This window comes from Silene latifolia, chromosome 7 (assembly GCF_048544455.1).
Source record: "Silene latifolia isolate original U9 population chromosome 7, ASM4854445v1, whole genome shotgun sequence".
NCBI classification, from domain to species: Eukaryota; Viridiplantae; Streptophyta; class Magnoliopsida; order Caryophyllales; family Caryophyllaceae; genus Silene; species Silene latifolia.
Window position 1 is genome coordinate 118,704,405 of NC_133532.1, and position 27,450 is coordinate 118,731,854.

Here is a 27,450-nt window from a genome sequence, read left to right on the forward strand (position 1 = left end):
TACTCGACCGAGTATCCGTCCGCGAATGTTATTTTATCGGTTTGATTAGGGAATGTTAGGGTTATTTTATATTCGACCTCAGTTTCTAAAACATCACTTCCAACCCTAATCATTCTACGATCTCTCCCTAATCACTCCCTAATCATCCTCATATCTCGTTGTGTGTGCAAATCGTCGTGATCCTTGCGTGTAGTCTCTTATTCTACTGTTGGTAAGTTTCATTCCCTTGTCATTTGTATTCTTTTGGGGTTACTGTATATATATATATATATATATATGGAATTGGGGAAAATAGGATTGTGCAATATGTAATTGTATGATGTGATTATTGTTGTAGGTGACGATGTGATATTTGTTATGCATTTGTATGGTTGATTGCAGCATAACGGATTGCGAAAAGGTAGGGTTTCCCCCTACTCAGTACTGTTAATTGATTGAGATTACTATTGTATTGTAATTGTTGTTATCTGCTGATCATCGGAGTATGGGTGTTGTGGTGACGGTGGTGAGGTGATTGTGTTGTGACGGTTGTGGTGTTGTGATGGTGTGATGTCGTGGTTTGTGTGATTGTGGTGGAGTCACTTGCGGGAGTGGCTTCACACCTTAGTTCGCCCTCCGTGGAACCCGCCATGGGAGGGGATGTGCACATTAAGGGACTGGGATTGTTAGTCGCTCGTTGATGAGCTGGACTAGGTGGGGATGGGTCGGTCACCCATCGCGGCGAGGATTACCCGTTGCGATGGGTAATCTGGGGGCTACACACTTCGGTGTGTAGTCGGTTCTATCGTGCGTGAGATCGATGATCGGTGGTGGTAATGTTTGTTGTCTTATATTGATTGAGTAGTATTGACCCCGTGTTGTTGTTTTGTAAAACCTGCGGTGATCCATTCGGGGATGGTGAGTGATGACAGACAGGTGATACATTTATTGAGCTTAGGGGGTCATGGGAGAGTCACCACGCTGGATTAGATGACACCATCACGAGCTTTAGTTATTGTTTTGGTAGTTGTTGCCATTTGGATAATTCGTTTATTAGATTTTGGAGACTATGTAACTTTTATATTACCGTACCTTAATAAATGTGTTTGGACTGTTGCTTTTGATATATACTAACCTCGGGCAACCGAGATGGTAACAACTTTTCATGCTGGGGTAGTCCTGGTAAGGTACCTTGGTATGAGGGGTGTTACAAATATAGTGCTTAAGATGAGGTAATTACATATCCAAGTCCATGTCTTGCGGTTAAAATCAGTGAATGATTAGTAGAAATTCAAGACGTACAAAAGGTATCCTATTTTAAATGGTAAGTTTAAGTACTAAGTTTGTAACTCATATCGTGTTTCTTTTAATTGCTCATCAAATTTGAGGCAGAAACCGGGTGGAGTTCAACAATGTTCACGTACTCCATCTTCATCCTTCTCTAATAAAATTTCTCTTATTTTCGCACATGAATCCAAATTCCAGACCCGTGTTCAAGTCGGGCATGCTGAAAGGTAATGCAAAATGCCCATATGCTATTAATGAGTAATCTGCATTTCAATTCAAGACATAGGGATATAGAAGTCAATATCAAATGGAACTGAAAGTTGAGTGATTCTGAGACGGATTAATAATTTTTAGCATATGTCCAAAGCCCCCAAATAAAGAAAACCTCGGCAATTGGTGGCTATAAAACTTACTTACGTTCATCTCAATTATTTGTTTGCCTTTGATTCAAATAACACTCACAGACAAATATAAAAGGTAAACAAATATATGAGACGGAAGGAGTTCAATTATGCGGGCCAATATGAAAATTTCAGATAATCTAACCTCATAAAAATTGCATGTTTTGGGTTGGAGAAGTGCATAAGTCTGACTTTATCATTGTCAGATAGGATGCTTCATGTATTCGATGAAACGTAGGAGTATATGATAAGAATCACACATACAGGTGATAGGAGAATGTGAGAATATGAAAATTTGTGTCCATTGATGAATGAAAGGATCTTAGAATGAAGTTACCATTAAAAGATCTTAGAAGTTACCACGGATATGGAAGAGTTGTTGAATGTTGAGTTGATTGTTAAAGGAGCCTACTGCGGAAGATTAATAGAGAGTATTTTAGGTTTTTTGTTTGGATTATTCTTTTGCTCATGTTTTATGTGCGATCTGGTGGTTAGGCGGGAAAACAATGGGGTGGTTTGTGTTTTATTATTTTATATAGAAATATAGGATTCGATATATGACAGTATAAGGTAGTGGGTGTAGTAGTTTAGTTCATGCTTTCCTTACTAAGTGTCTCGTGTTCGAATCCTCTTGTGGGTTTTCTTTTTGTTTTTGGCATAATTTTGCACAAGTTAACCGAATGCTATTCTAATACTTGAAGACATAAACTCAATACTGTGAAAATGAATTAAGGAAAATAGTCATTGATTTTGATTGATCATACATTATTTGTTTAAAGAAGTCAAATGATATACAAAAAAAAAATTCATACTTCCTATTTACAACAACCTATGACTATAATTAGTATATTGAGAATATTGAGAATTTGAATATTGTGACCTAAATTGCGGAGTCTGTAGTGATTGGGAGAACGTCGGAGTATTTTGTGACGGTGTAAAACGTGGAGTATTTTGTGTACCACTAAAGCCACTCATAAAGGATGAAGCATCATCGTTTGGAACATGTCGGGTTGGGTTCGTATTTGGGGGGAGCGTAGTGGTTGTCGGATCCTCATCATTCGTCTTTCTCCTTCTCTTTGTCTGTTTTACAATACGTCTTCTGCCATTCCCTCGCTTGTCGGGGGGGGGGGGGGTCTCTAATGGATATTTCTTTTAACTCACCCGTATTTATAACAAGGATGGTGACCTTTGGTGAACCATAAGGTGAATAAATTAAATTAAATTAAGTGGTTCATGAATAAATTCAATTAAACTATTAAATTAAATAATACGCCTCAGTTGGAAACCCTAATCACTAGAGCGTCTCATGTACGAGACGAATTGTATGGGTTGTATTATATTTTATAAAATTATGAAGATCCTTTTTCATTACCCACATGCATGTCTCTTCAGTTGCAAAATTAACAATCAAATTTATACTAAAAAAAAAAAGTAGAGAATTAAACCACAAAATGTAACAACGAAAATAGATTATTATTAAGATAAACTTTAAAAAAAAAAGTACAATATTAAGCCTAATCCTTATTAACTAAGGACCGTAAAATCTTAATATCATCTTCAAATTCTTCCCTAAGTTTGCAACATTTTTCATAAGTACCCAACACGGATTTGATGAAACCCTCCGCTTCCTTCTCCATTTCCTTTATGCCATTTGCATAACAATCGTTGCGAATTTTAATCGCCCCGACCACCATCTTCATCGCCCTCAACTCCTGTTCACGGAGACAGCAAACTTGTTCTTCCAAAAAACTCATAGATTCAATCATAAGATCGTTAAGGCCTGCAATTTCAACTGCCATTTGAAAAATCTGAGTTTTTAGAGAGAAAATAAAGAGATATAAAGTGAATGAGTAAGAAAAGGTTAGGGAGAAAGGTGATTCTTCTTTTAACTCCCCGGTCGTATTTATAACAAGGATGGTGACCTTTTGTGAACCATAACATGAATAAATTAAATTAAATTAAACTAAATAAAATTAAATTAATAAAATGTGGTGGTTCATTAATAAATGCAATTAAAGATCAAAGAAACGCATCAGAATACTACAAGACAAAATTTTCTAAGATTATAATTACAATATTAAGGAAAATAAAGATTACAATATTAAGGAAAACTAAATTAAAGGTTACAATATTAAGGAAAAAAATAAAACTAATTTCTAAGATAAAGAAGGCAAAATAGCCTCTAAGGCCCCGATATCCCTCTCCAAGTCCTTCCTGAAATCGTATGTCCTTTGATAGTCACCTAAGACGGATTGTATGACGGCCTCGAGTGATTTGTCGAAATCTTTGACACCTCTTTCATGCCAACGGTTGCGGCGTTCCATAAGGGATTTCATCCTCGAAACATGCTCCAACTCCGTCACACGGAGCTCATCCACCAAAGCTTGTTTACCTCTGATTGATCTATTAACAACATCAACGGCCGCGTTTTTCATCTTGACGTATACAAAAATAAGGATTAAATTAAAATTAAGAATATTAAAGGTATTATTCAGAGAAGAGAGAGAGAAGTTGAACAAATAGAGAAAGAGATGAAAATAAGTATTATTGAGAGAAGTTAGAGAGAGACTCTGATTATGTTTTAGTTGATATGATAACAAAAAAAAATGCTTATAAAGGCTGTAATATTTACCAATCCGTGGCTTTATTTGTTATTGGTCACTTATAGGATCAACGGCCACGATTTAATGTGGAATATCATCTAATATTTTAATGAAAACTGAACGGCCACGATTAACTATTAAGTACCATCACTTTTTAAGTTGTTTTAACCCTAGATTGTCCTTTTCCCGCCAAAATATTTGTACAATCCTATTGATCATACGTTGCAACGATTAGTCGATAGCAACGTACGATCTCATCTTAAGTCTTAGAAACTTGTTAAAATTAGTCCTACACTGTTGATCGGAATAATTAACTAGTTATAGCAACATACGATTGATAACAACTTAACTTAGGTCTTAAATTTATGTCTTACGTCCCGAGACATAGGTATCTACACCCGTATTGATCGTACATTGCTATGATTAGTCAATAGCAACGTACGATCTATAACATTTTAAACACAGGCATCTAAACCCGTATTGATCGTACATTGATATGATTAGTCAATAGCAATGTACGATCTATAACATCTTAAACCACAAGACATAGGTATCTAAACTCGTATTGATTGTATATTGCTATGATTAGTCAATAGCAACGTTCGATCGATAACATCTTAAACCATAATACATAGGACCATAATACATTGGTATCTAAACTCGTATTGATCGTATATTGCTATGATTACTCAATAGCAATGCACGATCGATAACATCTTAAACCATAAGACATAGGTATCTTAATCAAGTCTTGCGTTCTAATCATATATAAACTCATATTGATCAAACGTTAAGCCTTAACCTTAGGTCTTAAATTTACGTCTTAACCTTACGTATTACACATATGATCGTACATATGGCTAAAAACCCTAAAACCACAAATAAACCCTATAAACCCAAAACTCCTAAAAAACCTAGAAACCCTAAACCCCAAATAAACCCTAAACCCTAAACCCCAAATAAACCCTAAACCCCAAATAAACCCTAAAATTTTATTTTAACCAAACCATGATGGACTAAAATTTGGATGATCATCAACGCGACAAGCTATGTAGAACATTTGTATTATATTTTGAAAAACAAAATTTCTATTTTAATATTTTCACTTAATAAACAAAATAAATTAAGTAACAGTAAAACCATTCATTTCTTAATTCTTGTTTTTTAAACACAACAAAAATAAAAACTTATATTTTAATATCAATTTAACTGTTGTTTTTTATTTCATAACAAATAAAAACTTATATTTTAATATCAATTTAACGATTGTTTTAGTATTTTAATATTTTAAAACTTGTTTTTTATATTTATTTATTATATTAATATGTTACTTTATTAATGTAACTCTATATTTATATTAAGTTTTCAATAATAAAATTTATATTTTAATATTTTAACTTAATAAAACTAACATTTTACATTCTAATTTGATTAATATAATTTCTGTATGGATAAAAATATGTTTCGGCATTAATATGTTACTTTAGTCTACGAATTACATAAAATATTTACTTTCAATTATTTAAAAACATGTAAATAAATTAATGTAACACTCCGTACTTTTACCACACTTTTATTATTTATTTTCATTTTAAGTTACATTTTGCTGGATTTTAAAAACTACCAGACCTCCTTTTTGCAGAATGGACAAGTTTCCACATTTTTATTTTTATTTTTTAAATCACTTGACTTTAACCCCTTCTCGCTAAGAATCTCATTTTTATATAATTGATTTTTAACTTTTTCATTTTTACTTAAGACGGACATAATTTTCTTGTTATTTATTATCACGTTTTCATATACGTTTTGAAGAAAAGAATGAGAGGTACAACTTAACAGTAGAATCTGCTGGATAAAAGTCAAGTCGAACAAGCCAAGTCGCGAGACAGTTCGTGTTTCTAACCCGTGTTAATGCAACTACTATAAGCCAAACATTTTCAATAAAATAATTTGTTTACTCCATTAATAATTTTCTTTTATTAACGTATGTTCAATTTATAAACAATAATAATACTTTACGTTATGATTACTATTACGTATATAAATCCGTTTTTACTATTTTATGTGTATGATTTGTCTTAAACTGTTTAAGTTTTCGTTTTATACTGACTCAACCTTGTTTGACGTCGTGACAACTTGTCTTACTCAAATAAGATATATTTTGCGCGATAATACATAATCATCGCTATTTATTGTTGTACGCGATTATTAACAACTCGTGACCAAACTTAGTTAATTAATAGTCGAGTCTCCTCTGTTCGGTTACACCATTAATAACATGAAATTTATTTTAAGTTAAGATTTGCTAATTTGCTAGCTATTTAATTATTTTTGCTTTCGAAAATATGATCGTTTTATAAAACTCCGAAAATTAATCTTATGATATAAAACCGAGTCAGTTGCAAAAATGGACACCTCACAAACCAAGTGTCATCCTTACTCATTTTATGTGAAAACCCAATTCCATTTACTTAAACCTTGTGGCCTTTTCCTTCCCTTTCATTTACAGTAAAAACAAAGAAAAAAAATGCCCTTCAATTCCAATTCCCCATTCGTTTCTCCTGTAAACAAAGAAAACCCCTTTATCTTCATTTCCTTTTATATTTAGTGAAAACACAAGAAAGAATAAATGACCCAAATCTCCTTTATCATCTCGTTCAATCGAGATTAAATTTCTTCAATGTTTCCAATTTGATTCCTTCTCTTTTCAGATTATTATTGGCCATCCTTCAATTATAATTAAAGGTATCATTACTGTTATTTTCCTTGTAAAATTAAATTTGCAGTTTTAAATTTTCAAAGTATTTTGATTTAGATTAACATGCATGTAAATTCTAGATATATTTGGACTGAAACCATTTTTATCTCGAAATTTCTTTTAAATGAAATTATTTGACATATTATAATATAGTGGTGTAATTGAAAAGTTTGGTTATTGTTGTGTTGATGTTGCTACCGAGAAGAACGGAGACCCGAAAGATGAAGAGCGGATCAGATTAATTTTGAATCGACGGAACCGACTCGAGACCGGAGTTGATCAAGAATATCGAAATCCCTTCCTAAGGGTGGGTAAATTAACCTTTTCTATTGTTGCATGTTAAAATTAACTATTGCATGTGGGGGATTTTATCTTATTTTTACATTATAAAAACTTTGTTATAATTATTATGGGGTATAAATGAAATTTGATTTGGGGCTATGAATGGCTGGGTCATCAAGGGGTTGATTTTTAAAATAAAATTAACTTGTTTTAATTTATTCTATAATTAATTTGTTACATTTTATAAATAAGCTTGCGACTAAAAATAGTATACTTTGGCCGAGACCTTTAATCATGGGGATCTTTTGTTATAATATTACAGTATAATAATTCATCCACTACTTAATTTCAATATATTTGATTAATAATTACATTGATTGTTAATTTATTTATTGTCTTATTAAGATAGACTAATTTCACTTCGGATGTGGTGATGGCTTAAGTCTAGGGGCTTATTCCGAAACTATTTTAATTCGGTATCTTAAGAAAATTTCATAAAAACGACTCATAAGAATAATTTCGTGTTTCCGCCTTAGATGTGATGTTATTGTATTTATGTGATTTCTTTCCACTTGTGTAGAACCTATGATTTAATTTTTGTTTTGTTATTTATTTTTACACAAAGTAATGTAATTTAGTTATTGAATGCGAGACTTGACCATCGCTACCCCCCAAAAATGTAAATTTAAAGACCTAGTTTATTTTTCTACGAGTTAGAATTTTAGAGACCTTTGACAAAATCGTTTAGGCCCGACTCACGATATCGTTAGCCCGAATTAAAATGAGGTACGTTAGCTTAAACAAATTTTAAAGAGCCATATCAACATAAAAAGAGAATTTATGGGTCACAAATCGACAATCGTGTTTATATCTCTTAAAGTGACTAAATTGAGAAGACTTTTCCAAGTGTGCACAAGCCAATTTCATAGGACACATTTTATTCAAATTGAGATTTTGAGTCAAAGTTTTAGAGGAATAGAGTTTTACTTAAATTCTTAATAAAGAAAACACTTCCTTTTAATTGCCTTAATATTATCCAAGTACATAATTACATATTAGAGTTCTAACAAAGGTCGTTGAAATGTTTTGAACAAGTTTTCTTAATTTGGGCTTTTCAAATTAATAAAAATTAGTGGTACAAGGTGTATATAACGAAACAGAATTACGAAACGCTTCTAAATCAGTTAAACTACCAAGGGTCTAAGACCGTCCCTAGTTGATTGAGTTAAACTTGGTTGGATAAGCTTGAGGATTACTTGTATTATTTACCAAGTTCGATGGCCAAATCCCGGCCTATAAATAGGGGACAAACCCATTAAGGAGACTATTGTTTGAATACATGCTATTTGGTTCCGACAAACTTTTATCAAGGAAATAAATTTAATTGGAATTTGGAATTTGGAATTGTAACACATAATATTTTTTTAAAATTGAATTCCAAAATATTTCAGATTTCTTGGGCATTTTTAGGATTGAATTCGAAAGCTCATTGAGCGGGAAAGCATGTCGTTACTATTGTGTACGTAATGACATGGAAGAATAGTAATTAGCTTAACCGTATAAAACCGTCCGTGCGTACGAAGGGTCTTTGGTGGACCTATCCTTAGACTCGAGAGTAGGCGGGAGTGTGGCCATGCTTTAGGTGGGGACCTGATCAGTCTCGTACGTGTTAGGTGGATCGCATCCGGGTTCCCTAAGGTCTATATTTGGTTAGGCTTAGGGGATAATAGCCGGGTGGTGTTTAGTCCGTGGTACGGGTAATAACCCCACGTACCGGCATTCGACCCTGGAGATGAGTGGACGAATTTTATTTTAAACATGCTTATGTCACCACGGTAAACAGGGGTAATAATGTAAGCCCCCTGGTATCGGTGTGATTGGCGGTATATGATTATCGTACAAGTTTCGGTTATTGGTCATATAATCGGAAAGCGTACGGTAATTGGCCGGTATATCGTGATAAAATGTTACTAAAATATATAATGCGGCAATGAAAAATTGACTTGTTTCTCGAAAAATTTATGTGTTTAAGGTATGGATATATGGTTATGTTATACATGCTGATGATGATTGTTATGTTTTAATTGTTTAAAGAAGTTAATCTACCCACCTGACGTTTGTTGTTTTTCTTATAAAACTTTTACAAATTTTAAAACGTCAGATTTGTCAAATTTTTGAAGACCGACCATTCCCGAGACAGGCGAAGCCGAAGATGGGATTTAGATATATTTTATTAGAACGTGTCAAGTAATTTGTAAGAAACAATTGTAATATTTAACATTATCTTTGTAATTGGATTTAGTTGAAAATAGTAGTGACTTGGATATGTATTTATTCCGCTGTTTCCTATTGTGGGCTTATATTTAATAAAGTCCTGAAAATCCGGGTTGTTACAATTAAGATATATATTATTTACTATTATTTTTAATAATATAATTGGTCATTAATAATTTTAATCTACTTGCCTTTTCGAATTCTGTAAAATAAATTAAGATGCATAGGGAAGACAAACGTTAATAACTCAATTTTATGGAGAATAGTAAGAGTTACACTATTTTTTTTTTAATTCCATTTTATCGAGTATGATAACAGTCGCCCAATTCTAAGAAACAAGCTATTTGGTTTATATTTTTTAATTTTAATTTATAAGGACAATTAAATTAAAAGAAAGGTAATATGATAAGAAAATTACTTTCATTAATATTAAAAACGACGTACAAAGGGAAAAAAAAACAACAAACAGAATTTAAAAACTAAACCTAATGACTACAACCAACACAAGAATCAAATCTAAGTTTCTTAGAATTGAGCCTTCTTGGACGAGTCCTCCCGAACCTCTTCTTGGACATCTTTGAAGGGAGGATGTCGGGGGTTTTTGTGCATGGCGAGTTCCCCATAGCTTTACCGGAGTTCTTCGGCTTACGAGGGGTTCTTATAACCTCAATCACCTCCACTACTTCGTCCTCCTCTACCTCCTCCACCCTAACAATGGAGGAATCAACTTTAGGGGTAGCTAACATCTCTATCCCATCGTCAATTTTCTTCCAATTTATTTTGTCGAGTTCAAATTTACCCCAATTAAGCATATTAAATTCCTCCTCAAATAAATCGACAAGGAAAGTATTTCCATGGTAAACCGGACTAGCTCTCGTTAAAGCATTTTGGACATTTGTAGGACCAACTTGCTTGATTATTTCTCTCATGAACAACCTCGTGCAAACAATGTCTCTTGCATGGGCCTTCCTCTCTTCCGACATTATTGTTATTTCACTTTAGGATAGTTAAATTAATTTAGTAGGGAAGATGAACTTTGGATTAATTAAAAATTGGAGGGAATGACTATATTTATAATACAATATTTCCCTCCAAAAAAACAATCAAAAACAATTTGCATGGTTTACCGCCAAATGCAAGTTAGGTGGGGAAAACCCTAACGACCTTTCATCTTCTTAATCATTACAAAATAAAAATAACAACTTATAGATTATCAGCAAACAATTCGTGTAGCACAGTTGGTAAGATACATATTTTTCTAACCAGACGTCTAAGGTTCGAACCTTGTTGCGGTATGTTTTATTAACAAGTTTTTTGTGTACTTTTTGTAAAAAAAAATTATTTAAATAAAAATAGTTGTACCATAATAATTATGTCAAACAAATTTTTATTATTAACATTTTTTTAAGTATTTTTAATTAAATAATTATGTCCAATAATATTTTTTTAAGAAAATTAAAAAATAAATTTTTAATTTTTTTTTTATTTTTTTTATTTAACTCACTAATTTCATACTTAATATTATGAAATTATAAAAAAAAATATAATGTAAAAACAGTGCCTTATAAAATGCAAAAATAATTTATCAATAATAATTATAAAAAAATAAAACCTTGAAATACAGAACGCAAATATATTCAATAATAAATTAAAACGAAAAATACAATATAAAAGATTATCAGCGAAAATAATTATACAAAATATAGTGTATAAATATAACGTATTAATATCGTATATGCAAAAGGTACAAATATAACGTATTAATTAATGTATCCGCCTCAGTATAAATATACGGTATACAAATGCATACATAAATATTGAAATACACAAACATATAAATAATAAATAAGAGTTAAATATAAATTAGGAGAGAAGTTTTTTTAAATTAATAAAATATATGGCAAAACCGAGGACATTAATTAGGGGGGTAATTAATGAAAGAATCAAGGGATTAATTAGATTAAATAAGATTCTTTGAGTTGGACAAGCGACGCGTTATTATTTGTGGTGTATGAGAGCCCTCATACACCTGGTGTAACTCTACCCTTTTCGGTAACTTTAAGTGCCCTGTGAACCTCGGAAAATGAAAGTGTACGTATTAACAGTCTGACACAAATTTTTGCCTACTTTTTTTTTTGGTCTAAACCATCCGGTAATCCGAACCACATTGGGCCGACTAATCCGGATTTCGGGGCGTGTCCAAGGATTACGGTATTTAAACCCCTCCCAATCGCAGTTGTGGGGGATCGATCCGCAGACCTCCCTACCAAGCGCAACCCCATGCTACCATTGCGCCAACCAACGATTGGTAGAATACATTGCCTACTTGCATGACGTAAATGTAACGTTCAACAGATTATTAACGACTTCCAATGCGAGCACAACGGTCGACATTCTCTGTTAGAGCTGGCAAGTCTGACCCGACCCGAGTGACCCGACCCGAACCCGAGCAAATCCGACCCGACTCGGACCCGATAATATTGTGACCCGAAACCGACCCGACCCGACCCAATGATGACCCGTAACCCGACACGACCCGATTATCAGTGACCCGACCCCGATCCGACCCGATATTGAGTCAACCCGATACTGTCCCGATTAAATTGATGACCCGATAATTATTAAGCTTAATTTTGATCAAAATGTAAGTGATTTTGTGTTTAGATTGATATGTTTGACTTAGTAATGAATTAATTAAACCAAATAATAAGTTAAAAAATAAATTTAATGGTAAAAAATTATAGTAATGTGATTAAGTTACCGGACCCGATAATGACCCGACCTGATAACGATCCGAACCCGACCTGACTTGACCCGAAAAGGTATGCTGACCCGATATGACCCGAACCCGACGTGACCCGACCCAAACCCGACCCGACTGACTCGATTGCCACCTCTATAATCTCAGTATATATATACACACACTAGATTATGACTATGCCGTCAAATTTCAAACCCTAATATTCAAGTTTCATCAATGGAGATTTCTAATACACCGTTAGAAAATCACAGAAACTGGCTAGAATTACCACGCGAAATAACATTGACGATTTTGAAGAAAATAGCGATCTCAGAAATACTTGAATCGGCTCAATTTGTTTGCAAATTGTGGTACATTTTGTGCAAGGAGCCGTCCATGTGGCGCAGTATTCGTATATGTGATGTCAAAAAACCCTCCATATCCTTTTATAAAACAAAAGTTCTTCGTTGTGCTGCTGATCGCAGCAACGGTGGTTTGATCGACCTCGATATCCAGGGTTTTTATCCTCCTAGTGTTTTTTCCCAAGTTATCTCTAGGTACGCCTTCTTTTGCTCTATAAATCGTTGATTGATTTTTTTTTTGTGCTAGTAAATCGTTGATTGATACTATTGACTTTTTGTTGTTGATATGTTTAATCCGGAGTAACGTTTATTTGTTACTCTTATAATCCAACGGTAAGTGGTGTAACCGTGATTTATTATTATAACAAAAAAAAATTATAATAGGGTGTGATAATATCAGCGCTAATGTACCGGATTTTGTCAGAACTCTGCAACTAAGTAAATGCACCAGATTTCGGTAATATCTTCAAATTCTTCATAGTCAGCCCCCTTAAATCCGCCGTTGTCTCATATCATAAATAACAATTAGATTTCCACTTTTGTTTTTGAATATTTCAGTAGAACGTTTTTTGGGTAAATGTATTTGTGAATGAAGGGGGAGATTTTCATCAATTTACTTGATCTGATCGGTCAATATATACCGATAACTTACAAGTTTTTCAATTGACGACCAATTAATGTTACAATTACAAGATCTTCAAGTAGATTTTCAATTTGAAAAAATATTTATCAAAATATTGTATCAAAATATGACCATTGTAAAACAACTTTTCTAAGCACCATTATAAAATTATGCCCTTCTTTCTTAGGAAATTCCGATTTTTACTTGGAATAGGGGCTCACTTCAACAAATTCTCATCCATAGCTTCCTCCTTCACATTTATACTTTGATTTTCAAGAGTTAGGCTCTATTCTTTTGGACTTCAAGTTACTAGCTAAACTGAACTGAACTTATAAAAGCTGAACTGAATTGAACTGAACTTATATGAGCTGAACTGAACTGAACTTATAAGAGCTAAACTGAACTTATATGAGTTGAACATATAACATTTTTTTTCTAACCATCTATTTTCATATATATCCTCCTCGTCACTTTCATCTTCATCTTCATTTTCACTGAGACCATCGAATTCATTGTTTCGTCAAATGTCTTTTACTACATTTCATACCTTGTACATAGCTTCCTTACGCTTTGTTTAAGACATGTCTCAATCAATTCAGATTAATGAGGTATAGGTGAAATAATGGTAAAAATATTAATGGGATAGGTGGACTTGTGAATAAGTAACAAGTAGGCGGTTTAGCATAAACAAATTATAAGGGTCATTTTTGTTTTTGTTTTTTATTTATAATGTGTATTGGATAATTTTAATATTGGATTTTTTTGCATTGATTTAAATGAAAAGTGTACTATTTTTTTTTCAGTTTGTCAATATTAGAAAACGGGTATGAATTTGTCGTTCATATAAGTTGTATGAACTTGTCTAAACTGAGCTTATAGGCGTTGAACTGAACTTATAGGAACTGAACTGAACTTATAGGAACTGAACTGAACTTGACTTATATGAGCTGAACTGAATTTATAGAAATTGAAATGAAATTATAGGAACTGAATTGAAGTAAACTTAGGCCCTGTTCTTTTGGACTGAAATTGTCTGAACTGAACTGAACTTAATGGAGCTGAACTGAACTGAACTGAAATAATAATAAAAAGATTATATTATTATTAATAATAATAATAATAATAAATATTATAATAAAAATAATACCAATAATAATAATAAATATTATTATAATATTATTCATTAATAATAATAATATATTAATATAATCTAATAATAATACTCTAATAAGATATATAAAAAATAAAATATTAATATAATAATAAATATACTAATAATAATAATAATATATTAGTAATATAAATCATAACATTATTAATAATAATATAATATATTAATAATAATAACTAAAAAATAAAAAATAATATAATAATAATAATAAGTCTAATATAATAACTTATTAACATAATAATATTAAATATAATAATAATAATAATAATCATAAATATGTGATTAATAATATGAGTATATTAATAAAATATTAAATATTAAATAATAACTTATTAATATAATAATATTAAATATAATAATAATAATAATCATAAATATGTGATTAATAATATGAGTATATTAATAAAATATTAAATATTAAATAATAACTTATTAATATAATAATATTAAATATAATAATAATAATAATAATAATAATAATAAATATGTTATGAATAATAATAATAATAAATATATTAATAAAATAATAAATATTATATAATAATAATAATGATAATAATAATAATAATAATAATAAATGTATTAAATATAAATATAATAATATAAACAATACGAATTAATTATTAATAAATATAATAGTAATATAATAAATATAAAAATAATAATAATAATATAATAATAATAATAATAATAATAATAATAATAATAACAATAGTAAATACATTAATATAAAAATAATAATGATATCAATAAGAATAATAATAGTAATGTTGAATTAAACTAATATGAACTGAATTGAATTGAGTTGAACTGAACTGAATGGAACTGAAATTAAGTCCAAAAGAACAGGGCCTTATAGGAATTGAACGAACTGCAAATAGAAGTAAAAAAGAACAGGATGGAAATACTGACTCAAGTAGTCATTCATTCGTGAGTTTTCAACACCTTCACATTTATATTGACTCAAGTTGTCATAGTTTACTCCTTCACATTTATAATTTGTTAACCTTTCTTTATTTTAATACTAAAGCAATGTTTTTGTTCTATATACTCTTCGTTCTTACTCTCGATTGCGTTCATTCTCTGAACTTGAATCTACATCCGTTAGATGCACTGGACTGAAACGCCTCCGACTTGCGAAATGTGTCTACATTTCTGTGAAGGCATTGGTAGAAGCACTTGAAAAGTTATCTTGTTTGGAAGAACTAGAACTTACTCTCTGCAGCTTTGGAAATGAAGAAGCTGTTTCTGTCATTAAGTCTTGTCCCTCCATCACTACATTCAGATTCAACAATCGAGGTTCGAAAAGTCCATTTCTAGAAAACGACGAGAAAGCATTGGCAATTGCAGCAAACATGCCTCAATTGTGTCATCTACAGCTTATCGGCAATAATATGTCAAATGTTGGTCTAACCGCAATCCTTGATGGTTGTCGTCGTCTTCAATCCCTCGACCTGCGTGCTTGCTTCCTTTTGGATCTTGCGGGAGATTTAGGAAGGAGATTATCAGAACAGATAAAGGATTTACGACGTCCATATGACTCGACTGAAGACTATAACTATCCAACCACAGCTAATGATCATACAACCGCTGATCTTGATTTTCAATATTTGTATGAACTCGACGAGGATTATATTTGTTGGTTAGGAACCAGTTTTGCTGAAATCTAGTGTGTTTCCAGTAAATTTTCTGGATCTTCACATTACGTTAGGAGGATTTGAAAAATGGGAAGAACGTGAAGAAACGGAAAGAGTAGTGGTTTTATTTACATATAAAAACTGTTCAAACAGCACGACAGTCCTTCAAGGCTAGTAGTTCCGTGAAAATTCACGGGATTGCTTTAAAATTTTTAATATTAACAACTACATGGAAAACTTACTCCTTATCACTTAATAACTCATTTTATATAATTATAACACTTTAATTTGTTAATACTCATGATAATGATAGTGTCAATGCGTAATGACGATAAACATAGTTATATATGTTCGAAAATGAAAGAAAAAATTAGATTTTATTATTTTGTTATTATTAAGCATATTAAAATAAAAATTATGCTTTTTATTATTGGGAAATCCTATGATGGTTAGTATTGTTGGTCGCGGCGATACTGGCTTGTTCGATAATGGTAACGGGGATTTTCCTCTCAAGATTTTTTATCCTACACTGTATCATGATACCGAGAATTTACAAATTTGACATCCGAAAGCAATAACCGTAACTGGTCACTTCTCTCGTATTCGAAATTAATTATAGAGAATGGAAATTTGATAAGCTAGTCTATTTCAATTCGTTTTACCATTAAAACAGATACTGCCGTCTTGAACCAAATTTTGTCATTGTGAATTTGTTATACCCAATTAATTTCCAATACTTCAATTTTCGAGCAAGAGGAGTAAATAATTTTGGCAGTCTCCAGATATTTAGTTGCAACCGATTAATTTCCTTCCCAATGCAAGCAGAACAACCTAGAATCTGACCTAGAATTATTACTCTATAAAATCAATTGGTCTTGCTTAAGACGATTTTAACTTACACCTATCACCTCTTTTTATTTCCACCTCTATTTTAATTGGTTGTCAGAGCCGGTTAAACAAGAATCGGTGCTATAAAACTGGGCAAGCTAAATCGTCAAATTTTTTCGGTACAATTAGAAAGTAGTAACCATGTCGCTAAATCGAAACTGGTCAGAATTACCGGGCGATTTAACTCTGATGATTCTTTTGAAATTAAGTGCAGTGGAAATACTTGAGTCAGCTCAATTTGTGTGCAAAATGTGGTACATTTTGTGCAAAGAACCTTCAATGTGGCGAACTATCCATATCAAGTACACTGCACCAGAGGTATGGCATAGGGATGAGAAGAAGACGATGTTAAAGTATGAGAAGATGACACTCAATGCAATCGATCGTAGTGACGGGAGTTTAATTGATCTCAGTATCGAGAATTTCGGTGGTAATGATATTTGTTCTTACTTCGCATCTCGGTATGATGTTCTCTACTTTTCCTGCATTAATTATAGATTTTAGATTTATATCTCATGAAGTTTTGAAAATTGAGTAGTTCCTTCCAGTGTATTTTTTATGAAAATATTTTAATTATCTCAAATTATTTTTATAAAAGTTAATAATAAGGGTAATACTGTAATAGTTTATGTTTTTGTATAGTAGTCGACTAGTGTTTATAGTTTTACTAGCTTAGACCCGTGCAAAATTGCACGGGCATATATTAAAAATATGAAGTATATAAATTCTAAATATTATTCATAGTTCGTATGTTAAAGAGAATCCTTTAGCAATGTTTGTGTTCCGGGTGTAAATCCAGAGCAGATGTTTGATACCACCCGTAGCTCGTAGAATGATGTCCTTGCTATAATCCTTCCTGCGGTCTCCTGAAACAATGAACAAACTGAGGGCTCGGCTTTGGCCGAGCGTACTCACTCCGACGCTCAAGTCAGTAAACTTAGAGAGGTAAGTTGTTGTTACTTGGCTAAGCGTGTATTGTAGAGGGATAAGGAAGATATTACCAGATGAATAGTGGTTATTAGGTCAATTTATGGATCCTTTCCTCAATGAAGGTTGAGGAGTATTTATAGGCATTCACCTTTTGTCACGTAGTGGCCAAGTGGTCAAGTGGCTCATTAGGTGGAAAGACCGATGTACCCTCGGCCGATGGACCTGCGGTAGGCTCGCCGAGGGTCTTGGATATGAGTACGCGGATATGTGTCCCGGCAGGCTAGTTGTCTGGCCGAGACCCAGGTGACAGGCCGATGGATTGTATCGGCTAGGCTGTCTAAGTTGTTGACTTTGCTATGGATACCCTTGACCTTGCTCAATATGTTGACTTGGTCGGGCGTGCGTAATATGCCCCATCAATTTGCCCCCAGCCGTAGTCTATGCCGTGGCACGGGCCCGGATGTATGTTGAGCGTATATTCTCGCGCAAGTATTTTGCAAAAATTTTCTCGCGTCGGCTTCTTCTCGATGCATCGGCTTGATCATTCGTAGGCCTACCATATCCCCCTCCACATGGATGCGTAAAGGGTATCCGATGTGGGAAAGAATGTGATGCCGGCCGAGACCAGTCCGAGAGTGCTAAGTTATTTCGATTGCCCCGGTGCTTCATGGCTTGGTCGATCATGTGGCCGGCGGAGAGCAGGTGCTTAGGAAGTTGTTGAGGGAGATGAACAGGCGGAGAGATGTGAATGGGCGTGTTGAATACGCTTGGTAACTGTAGCATTGATTGACATTCAACTGTTGCAACGATTGACATTCCATGGTTGCATGTCTGACACGTGTTTGCTTGCTGATTGGCTGAAGCTTCATGGGCTGTGCCCTGATTGGTCCCTCTTTGTGGGCTTTTCCCTATAAATAGGGCGGTTTATTCCGTGATTCTGGCCATTATTTTCATTTCCTCAAATTTCCGAAAAATTTCTCCCAAAATCTTCATCTTTCTAGACTTTCAAGGGCTTTCTATTCTTCAAATCTTCGGTCTTCGATCCGGCGAGTGTGTTTCTTTAAGGTAATCGAACAAATTTTCTTTTATTTTGTTGGTAATTTGTCGTGAGCATGTCTTCTGCTGATGCTGGGACCAGTGCTCCTGCGCCGGGGGGTTCCTCGCCGCGTCTCGACGAGGAGGGGATGCTAGAGGCCGTCCCGTTAAGACACTGGGGCCCTAGGTCTCCTTCTCCCATAGCTGATTCGTCCCTCGTGGAGGGGTTGGAGGATGAGGATGATGCTGATGTTAATGATGATGGTGATGAGAGGGCTCCCGTTGGCGGTGGAAGGATGGCTATCTCGGATCATGGTGAGGCTTGCACGACTGGCCTCGACCGTGCATTTACAAATAAATTCGCAAGCAGCTCCGGAGACCCTCGGCCGATGGACCTGCGGTAGGCTCGCCGAGGGTCTTGGATATGAGTACGCGGATATGTGTCCCGGCAGGCTAGTTGTCTGGCCGAGACCCAGGTGACAGGCCGGTGGATTGTATCGGCTAGGCTGTCTAAGTTGTTGACTTTGCTATGGATACCCTTGACCTTGCTCAATATGTTGACTTGGTCAGCGGTGCAGAATATGCCCCATCAGTTTGGAAAAATATAATGCGTAGAATAAGCATAAAATTTAGGGATACAGTTTCAGGATAATTAAGCATAATATCATCTAAGAGAAATACACTTTCAAAGACTATTTCCATAATAATTTCACAACAAATAAGACAATATCATTTCCTTTGTTGTCTTCGCGTAGGAAGTAGGAACTTGTCCCGTGTCATACCTTGTGTCAAAGGTGAGCAAATCTTAGTCCTCACTCCTCAGTAAGGAGGACTAAAGAGTCAATTTTTTTTTTTTGACATTAGTAAGGAATCATACTTAAAAATGGTGTAACAATGAAGTTTCTGCGAAATAATTGATCCAAGACAAAGAAATACAGAATAACATATACCCAAATGAAATCTAAAAGATGGAGGGGATGCAATCAAATGTTGTTTCTACCAAAAGTAGAATGACAATTTTAAATGCAGAGAGAAAAGCACGATCTATTGAACAATTAATCAACAAATTAGTTACTTGCACTTAGCAAGACTGGGAAAGAGAGATCGACCAAATTTAAAAAACGAAAAACAAAATTGTTCGTTTTTTTTTTTTTTTTTTTTTTTTTGGGTTTAGAATAAAGGAAAGAGTTATGGGTTGTGTTTAGTCTGATGACAAAGTTAGGTCGGAATAGACTAAATGTGAAACTGCTATTTGCACGATGGTTTTTTTGGTAAATAATTATAGATAGGTTGATGTATAGACGTATAGATTAGATGTCTATCTTTAGAACCACTCTAGGAAAATACTGGATCAACAGGTAAAAATTGAAACAGCACCTGCATTCCAAAATCAAAGCAAGCTCAAGATGAAGAACTCGAGTATTACTACAAATACTATTTACTACTTGCATTACATAGAATAATCAAGTGCATAGATAACAAAACTACCAACCTTATACAATTCAATTTAAAAATGCAAGTAATCGACATAAAAAATGCACAGTAACAAATTCAATCAATTGTTGTCATCAACTTCATTATAGCATCAAAATATTCACTAAGCTTTATTTAGAAAAAAAAGGACTATACAAAAATCAGTAAAAAAAGAAGAAAAAGAACACAAGAAAAAAACCTGTAGACATATGTTATCCAAGGAAGAAAAAAACCTGTAGACATTCGTGGTAAATTTCTTCAAAGAGTAGGTCTCTTGAGAGACGTTGTCTTAATAAGCTTTATTGAGAGATTATTGTACAATTTTAAGAAAAGTGGTATTAAAGGTAATAAAATAGGTACAAATCATGATTAATGATAAAATGGGTACATTTATTATGTATATAGGTACGAAAGTACTATGCCATGATCAACAATAAAAATGGTACGAAATACAAATAAAAGGGTACCAAAGATTGGTCTCTCAATAAACTTAGTGAGAGACCGTATCTCCCAAGTTTTAGTGTTCTTCAAATCGACATGTAAAAAGAGTTTTTATCACGAATTTTATGTAGGGTTATATGAGAAAGATAAATATTTTGCAATCAAAAGAGAGGAAATGTATTTTGGCCAAATATGCATAAATTGGGAAAAGATTAGAGAGAAAAAAGAAGGAAATCACGTAGATGACGGCAGATTTTGTATAAGAAGATGTATTTAAGGGTTTAATAGAATGAGCGGGAAAACAATGCATGAGAAGCCGCCACGTGTATATGATGACGTCATAGGTTATTCTTTTATAGTTTTAAAGTTTTTTAATTAATATAGATAGATAGATATAGATAGATACCAATTTTGTTTTATTTTAGTTAAAAGATTATATTTTTAAATTTGATGATATGATTATTTTTAATGAAAAATTAGTTTAATGAATGAAAATCTAATTTATTTCCATATTTAAACTTGAGCACTTTGAAGAGAAAACTTGAGAAATTTTATTCTCTTATTATATAGGAGAATTATGACCATAATTACCGTTAATATTTATGGTATATAATTAATTTGGAGAATTAGGAGGTAAATTTTCTAATAAGAGTAAATATAGATAGTGAGATCAATTAAATAGAATGCAAGTATTTTATTGTAGAGTGTCACCCAGGCGGGAAAATTAAGGGGAACATTTAGAGATGTGTTAATCTTTTAATTTAGTACTAGTATAGATCCCGCGCTAATGCGCGGTTTTTAGATAAGAATATTAAAGAAATTACCAATTATATAACTGATATTTAACTCAATTTGAAATTTAATTGTAAAATTTTTTATTATTAGTGTTTTGTATTAATCGGTGGAAAACGAAAAGTTCAGTATAATCCAGTTGTAGATATAGTATAATGAAAGCCCAATTACAGATATGATATAATGAAAGCCCAATTACAAATACGATATAATAAAAGCCCAATTATAGCCAAATTTATTTAGGCGGGAAAATTTTGGAGATCTCTTATTCTTTTAGTATAAGGGGATATTAGGGATTATGTGTTCTTGATTACTTCGTTTGCCATGTTCCAAGCTAGACAATTCAAGATTGCGGCCATACAAATAACCTGATCAGTAGCATTGATCTTGCTCCATTCTTTATTATATTTAGCCAATTTAGGAGTTGTGAATTAACTCTAGAATTATATATATTCGTATTGCAGATCAATCCAACTTAAACGCCTTCGCGTTGCATGTTGTGAACTCGTATCTTACGATGAATTAGAAAGAGCACTTGAAAGCCTTTCTTGTTTGGAGGAACTCGAACTTACTCTCTGCGACTTTATATATGAAGACGAAAATTTAACAGTAGATTGTTGTCCCTCCCTCATAACTTTTAAACTCAACAAGTTAGGTTCAAAATGTCCTGATATGGCATGTGATTACGAGGCACTAGCAATTGCAGGAAACATGCCTGAATTACGCCACCTTCAGCTTATTGGTAATGGCTTGACGGATGTTGGTCTAACGGCAATCCTTGATGGGTGTCCACATCTACAGTCTCTTGACCTGCGTGCATGTTTCCACATTGAGCTGGTGGGAAATCTAGGGAACAGATTATTGGAACAAATCAAGGATCTCTGGTGTCCATATGACTCCACTCATGACTATAACTATGTTAGCAGATATGAGAATTTAATCTATTCTGATGAGGAGACTTATGAAGAATCTGACTAAACCCCTATATGTCAGAAGAATGATGAGCTTGACGATATTGATTAATATATTGTCAGTCATTCCACAGTTTGATGGGCATATCCGTCTTACATGTAAAACGGGTAAAATACCGGTGTATTCTATATACTAGTTTGAATGCCCGTGCGTTGCAACGGGGTAATTAGCTTATTTATAATGCAAAAAAAAAAACGTTATAAGCGTTTAATGTTTACATTATATCTCTAATGATTTGTTTACATATTATTAAAATATCTCTTTTAAAAAAAAGGGTTATTTCATGAGAATAATCCATCCTATGCCCCCTCTTCTCAGATTAATCTATCCTCGCGTTTAACTGAAAATAATCTCATGTTTGACGTCATTTAACTTATAACGATCTTTCGGAAGGGATACCGGTAAAACCGGTTACCTTTCCTCTTTAACTTTTTCATTTTACTGAGAAAAAAAAAATCACTCAAGATCTTCTTCCTCTTCATCAGTCAAAAACCCAAAATTATTTTCCACCTTCTTCCTTGGCACTTCTTCATACTTCATCCTCTATTAACACCGACATTTCCTCACCACTTCTTCATCCTCCAATGACACCAACATTCCAAGGTATTATTATACACTACCATTCACTACACATCCATACCAACATCAATATATCATCAAACAAATACTCAATATAAATTGCCAAAACCACCAATATTTTACCAATTACCACTCTTTCATTCTACAATTTCCCTCACCCAATTTCACTCTACCACCTACCACAATCTGAGTTCACCAAACCCCACAAAAAATCTGGGCTTTTTGGATTAAAGTTAGGTTTCCAGAAACATCTCACAGTGTATGTATATAGTTGAAATCAAATATTTATGTTGTTATTGTTACATGGCTCATCTCAGGGTCGGTGGGCGCGTGTGCGTTAGATTAAAGGGAGCCGACAATTTACAACAACCGGACCAATATATGGCTGTTGTATCTCTCAATCTGCTTCTCGTCATCAATTCTCATGAAACACAATATCACTATTCTAATTGACAAATTACAGCACTGCACTCCGTTATTTTTGGGTTTGTTGATAATTAAACCCCCAAAAAATCTGGATTTATGTGTTTAAAGTTAGGTTTTCAATTGATTTGGGTTTGTTGATAAACTCCCAAAATATCTGGGTTCAATCAAACGATTTCTGGGTTCGCCCTTCCAAAAAATCGACCGAGTTTGTTGAAGTTAAAATCGATTGGAATCGATTAAAGATGGTGACTGATTATTTGAGATTGTTGATGATTAAATCGATTTGTTTTGTCTGCTACCTTTTAGTTTGTACTTCTTGGGGGGATTATTTGGGTTTGTTGAAATTAATGATTTGGGTTTCTTAATCATTTTGTCGGCTACTTTTGGGTTTCTTTTGGGGGATTTTGTTGGGTTTGTTGATGATTTAAGTAGTAGGATGATTATTCTAGATATTGATAGCAATGAAGATGATGGCTATTATGAAGGTCTATAAGATTGGTTATGGAGGTTAATTAGATTGGCTATTTCATGAAAATGAAGATGAAGAAAAAAAAAAGGAAAAAAAACAATGACCTGTTGAGAAACCGGTATTAGCAGGTCAATTATGGACCCGGTTCACTACAAGTTAAATGACGTCAAAGATGAGATTATTCTCAGTTAAACACGAGGATAGATTAATATGAGAAGAGGGGGTATAGGATGGATTATTCTCATGAAATAACCCTAAAAAAAATAAAAGATTAATATATACGTGGGTTAACTCTTATTTATAATCATATAATCACCCCATCTTATACTAATCTTTCGATGTGGGATAATTCTACTATTTATAAGTAATATATTCACAAAAAATGGATTTTTTTTTTCTGATGTGGGACAATTCTAATATTTATACGTAATATATATTTATCAAACCTGCATTATTTTTCAATGTGGGACAAATAACATACTCAGAATTACACCATCTTTTTTGTACTTAGTTCGACATCCAACCAAATCTCGAATACCGAATACAGACAATTGCTACTCATTATATCTAATAGTTATATTTAAATTTAATAATATGATCAAGTACTCTCCATTAATATTTGTACGTTTTTTTTCTTCAAAAAGAATTTAACATAATTGAGATACGGAAATTTCCCGTGATACCCCTTAATTTTGTTAGATTTTCCATGTTACCTCTACTTTTAAAAATCTGCCTATGGTACACTTGAGGTTCCATTTTTTTTTTATCATGGTACCCCCTAATGTTATGGCTGTTAAATGGACGTTAAGTTTGATGGCGTGGCAATAAACTAAAAATTAAAAATAATACCCCCTTTATTGTTTTATTGGTACGGATATCTCTCTTTTAAATGCAAATTTAATTAACTATATCATTATAATATTGGAAATTTCTCATGGTAACCTTGAACTTTGATAGATTACACGTGCTACCATGGACGTTTGTTTTCTATTTTTTTATCATAATTAAAATATGTGCAAATGATAAGAACCTATACTCTAATGATAGAATATTGTTTAACACAATTCTAATTATATTATTTAAACATAGTATATTTACCACACCTACATTATTTTTCAATATGGGACATATAAAATCTATAGGTAGAAAATATAATGATATAAACTTTTAACAGCTCTCCAAGACAATACTTAAGCGACTCAAAAGATTTTGGGTTGATGCCAAAGTTCCAAGGATGCTCATAGAATCACCCACCTTATGCTATATTTCGATGTGGGAAAATTCTATTTTTTATATGTAGTATATTTATCACACCTATATTATTTTTCAATGTGGGAGATATAACATACTATGAAATACACCATATTTAATATGTGCAAATTATATGAAATCTATATAAACTCTAATGATAGCATTTCTTACCATGAATCTAATAATATTATTTTCATAATTTTTTTACCGACATTATTTTGTCAAATGAAATTTAAAAGTTTTTATATAAAAATTAGAATCATCACTTGAATATAAAATAAGAAATACATAGTATACATTATAATAACTAAAAGATTTTCCAAACATTAACTTAGGTTAGAAATCATTATTGTAGAGACAGACGATAGTAATACAACCTCTTTTAAGAGTTATCTCTGACAATACTTAAGGGAATCAAAAGATTTTGGGTTATGACTTCTATTTATAATCATAAGATCACCATGCCTTATGGTAATCTTCTGATGTGGGACAATTCTAATATTTATACATAGTATATTCACCACACTTACGTTACTTTTCAGTGTAGGACAAATAACATACTAAGTACACCATTTTTTTTGCACCTACTTTGACATCAACCCGATTTAATAATGAGAAAATACAATACAATACAATATACACTCTAATGATAGCATTTTTTTGTCACAATCTAATTATATAATTTTCATACGATACTTTTTTTCAAATGAAATATAAAGTTTTTATATCAAAATTATAAACATCACTTTAATATAATATAGAAAATGTATATATATGGCACATTTCTATTATTTATACATAATATATTCACAACACCTACATTATTTATCAATGTGGGACATATAACATACTAAAAAGTCTATATCTTTTATATCAAAAAATTTTGGATTAATACCTAAGTTTCAAGGATGCCTCCTATTTAAATTTATAGAATCACCCTACCGTATACTATTATTTCAATGTGAGATACATAACTTAATTATTTAGACGTAGTATGTTCATAATGCCTACACTATTTTTCAATGTGAAAGATATAACATATCAAGAAATACATGTCTCTTCTTAAAAAACCACTATTGTATACATATTATTTTTCTTCTCTATTACTCCATTCAGAAGACAACCATTAGTACCATTAGTAAAAAACCTTTAGTTACTTTTTGATTTTCTTGTTCATGTTCTTAACTCTTTCCTGGGTAGTTCCCAACGATTTCCACTTTATTTTTTATATTATATCGTAGATAATGATAGAAAATCTTAAGAGCTCTTTAAAACAATATTGATGAGACTCAAAAAATTTTGGGTGGATACATAAGTTCCACATATGCATCCTATTTATAATCATAGGATCACATCACCTTATATTAATTTTTCGATGTGGGACAATTCTACTATTTATATGTAGTATATTCACCACACCTACTTATTTTCCAATGTGGGACAAAACATACTAAAAAGTACACAATTTTACGTATTAAGAAGTACACCATCTTTAATATGTGCAAATAATATGAAATTTAATATGTTGTTGGACAAGAGTTTGTCATTCTCATTCCATTTATTTGACCCGCTTTATTGTGATTTTGTATCATTCCCTAGGTAATCCCTAAGAACTAGTTTTATGCCCGTGCAGAAATTGCACGGTCTACATTGATAAAATTTATTGAATATATATTTTATTATCAGAAAATCCACGATTATGTATTATATTATGACATTTAAATTTTTTGATTATAAGTCATATTTTTAATTTAAGAGAATGTAAAAATTGGTAAACGAAATGTGTCGCAGACTATTTTTAACCCGTATTCTAACTATTATTCGACCCCTATTCACTTTTACCCGTATTTTATCCTGACATGGTTAATCTGTTTAACGTAATCTAAATTAACCCGACTTGCATAATCCAAATGCAACCATAATGAATTGATTAAGTTCATTTACAGGCGACTTGATGTGAATCAATATAAAAAAAAAACAATATCAGAAATAACCATATAATAATACACGTGGAATCCAAATTGTTCGATCTATAGCACGTGTATCGCCGTTTTAAGGTTACTGGGTCAAGCAATAAG

General features: G+C 32.5%; 2 protein-coding genes and 1 long non-coding RNA gene across 3 annotated transcripts; all 3 read left to right on the plus strand.

Moving 5' to 3' along the window:
* Nucleotides 1-6,774: 6,774 nt before the first annotated feature.
* LOC141591304 (uncharacterized) lies at nucleotides 6,775-9,642 on the plus strand. Its single transcript, XR_012520798.1, has 3 exons — nucleotides 6,775-7,015; nucleotides 7,234-7,335; nucleotides 9,472-9,642. It is a non-coding gene; the product is annotated as an uncharacterized LOC141591304 (long non-coding RNA).
* Nucleotides 9,643-12,527: 2,885 nt separating this feature from the next.
* LOC141591305 (F-box protein SKIP19-like) lies at nucleotides 12,528-16,290 on the plus strand. Its single transcript, XM_074411629.1, has 2 exons — nucleotides 12,528-12,881; nucleotides 15,588-16,290. Exons 1-2 carry the CDS (start codon nucleotides 12,562-12,564, stop codon nucleotides 16,147-16,149), a joined length of 882 nt encoding a protein of 293 aa, XP_074267730.1. The 5' UTR covers nucleotides 12,528-12,561; the 3' UTR covers nucleotides 16,150-16,290.
* An 855-nt stretch (nucleotides 16,291-17,145) lies between these two features.
* LOC141590615 (putative F-box/LRR-repeat protein 9) lies at nucleotides 17,146-22,678 on the plus strand. The gene is made up of 3 exons (XM_074411190.1): nucleotides 17,146-17,465; nucleotides 19,073-19,284; nucleotides 22,202-22,678. The coding sequence occupies exons 1-3, from the start codon at nucleotides 17,146-17,148 to the stop codon at nucleotides 22,651-22,653; spliced, it is 984 nt and encodes a 327-aa protein (XP_074267291.1). The 3' UTR covers nucleotides 22,654-22,678.
* The last annotated feature ends 4,772 nt before the right edge of the window (nucleotides 22,679-27,450 follow it).

Excerpts from the sequence above, each read along its gene's own strand:
- LOC141591305 (XM_074411629.1), top strand. The coding sequence starts at position 12,562 with ATGGAGATTTCTAATACACCGTTAGAAAATCACAGAAACTGGCTAGAA. Across the intron at positions 12,882-15,587 it reads TTTTCCCAAGTTATCTCTAG|ATGCACTGGACTGAAACGCC; the intron begins GTACGCCTTCTT and ends TACATCCGTTAG.
- LOC141590615 (XM_074411190.1), top strand. The coding sequence starts at position 17,146 with ATGTCGCTAAATCGAAACTGGTCAGAATTACCGGGCGATTTAACTCTG. Across the intron at positions 17,466-19,072 it reads TGTTCTTACTTCGCATCTCG|TGCTCCTGCGCCGGGGGGTT; the intron begins GTATGATGTTCT and ends TGCTGGGACCAG. Across the intron at positions 19,285-22,201 it reads GATGGCTATCTCGGATCATG|AAAGAGCACTTGAAAGCCTT; the intron begins GTGAGGCTTGCA and ends ACGATGAATTAG.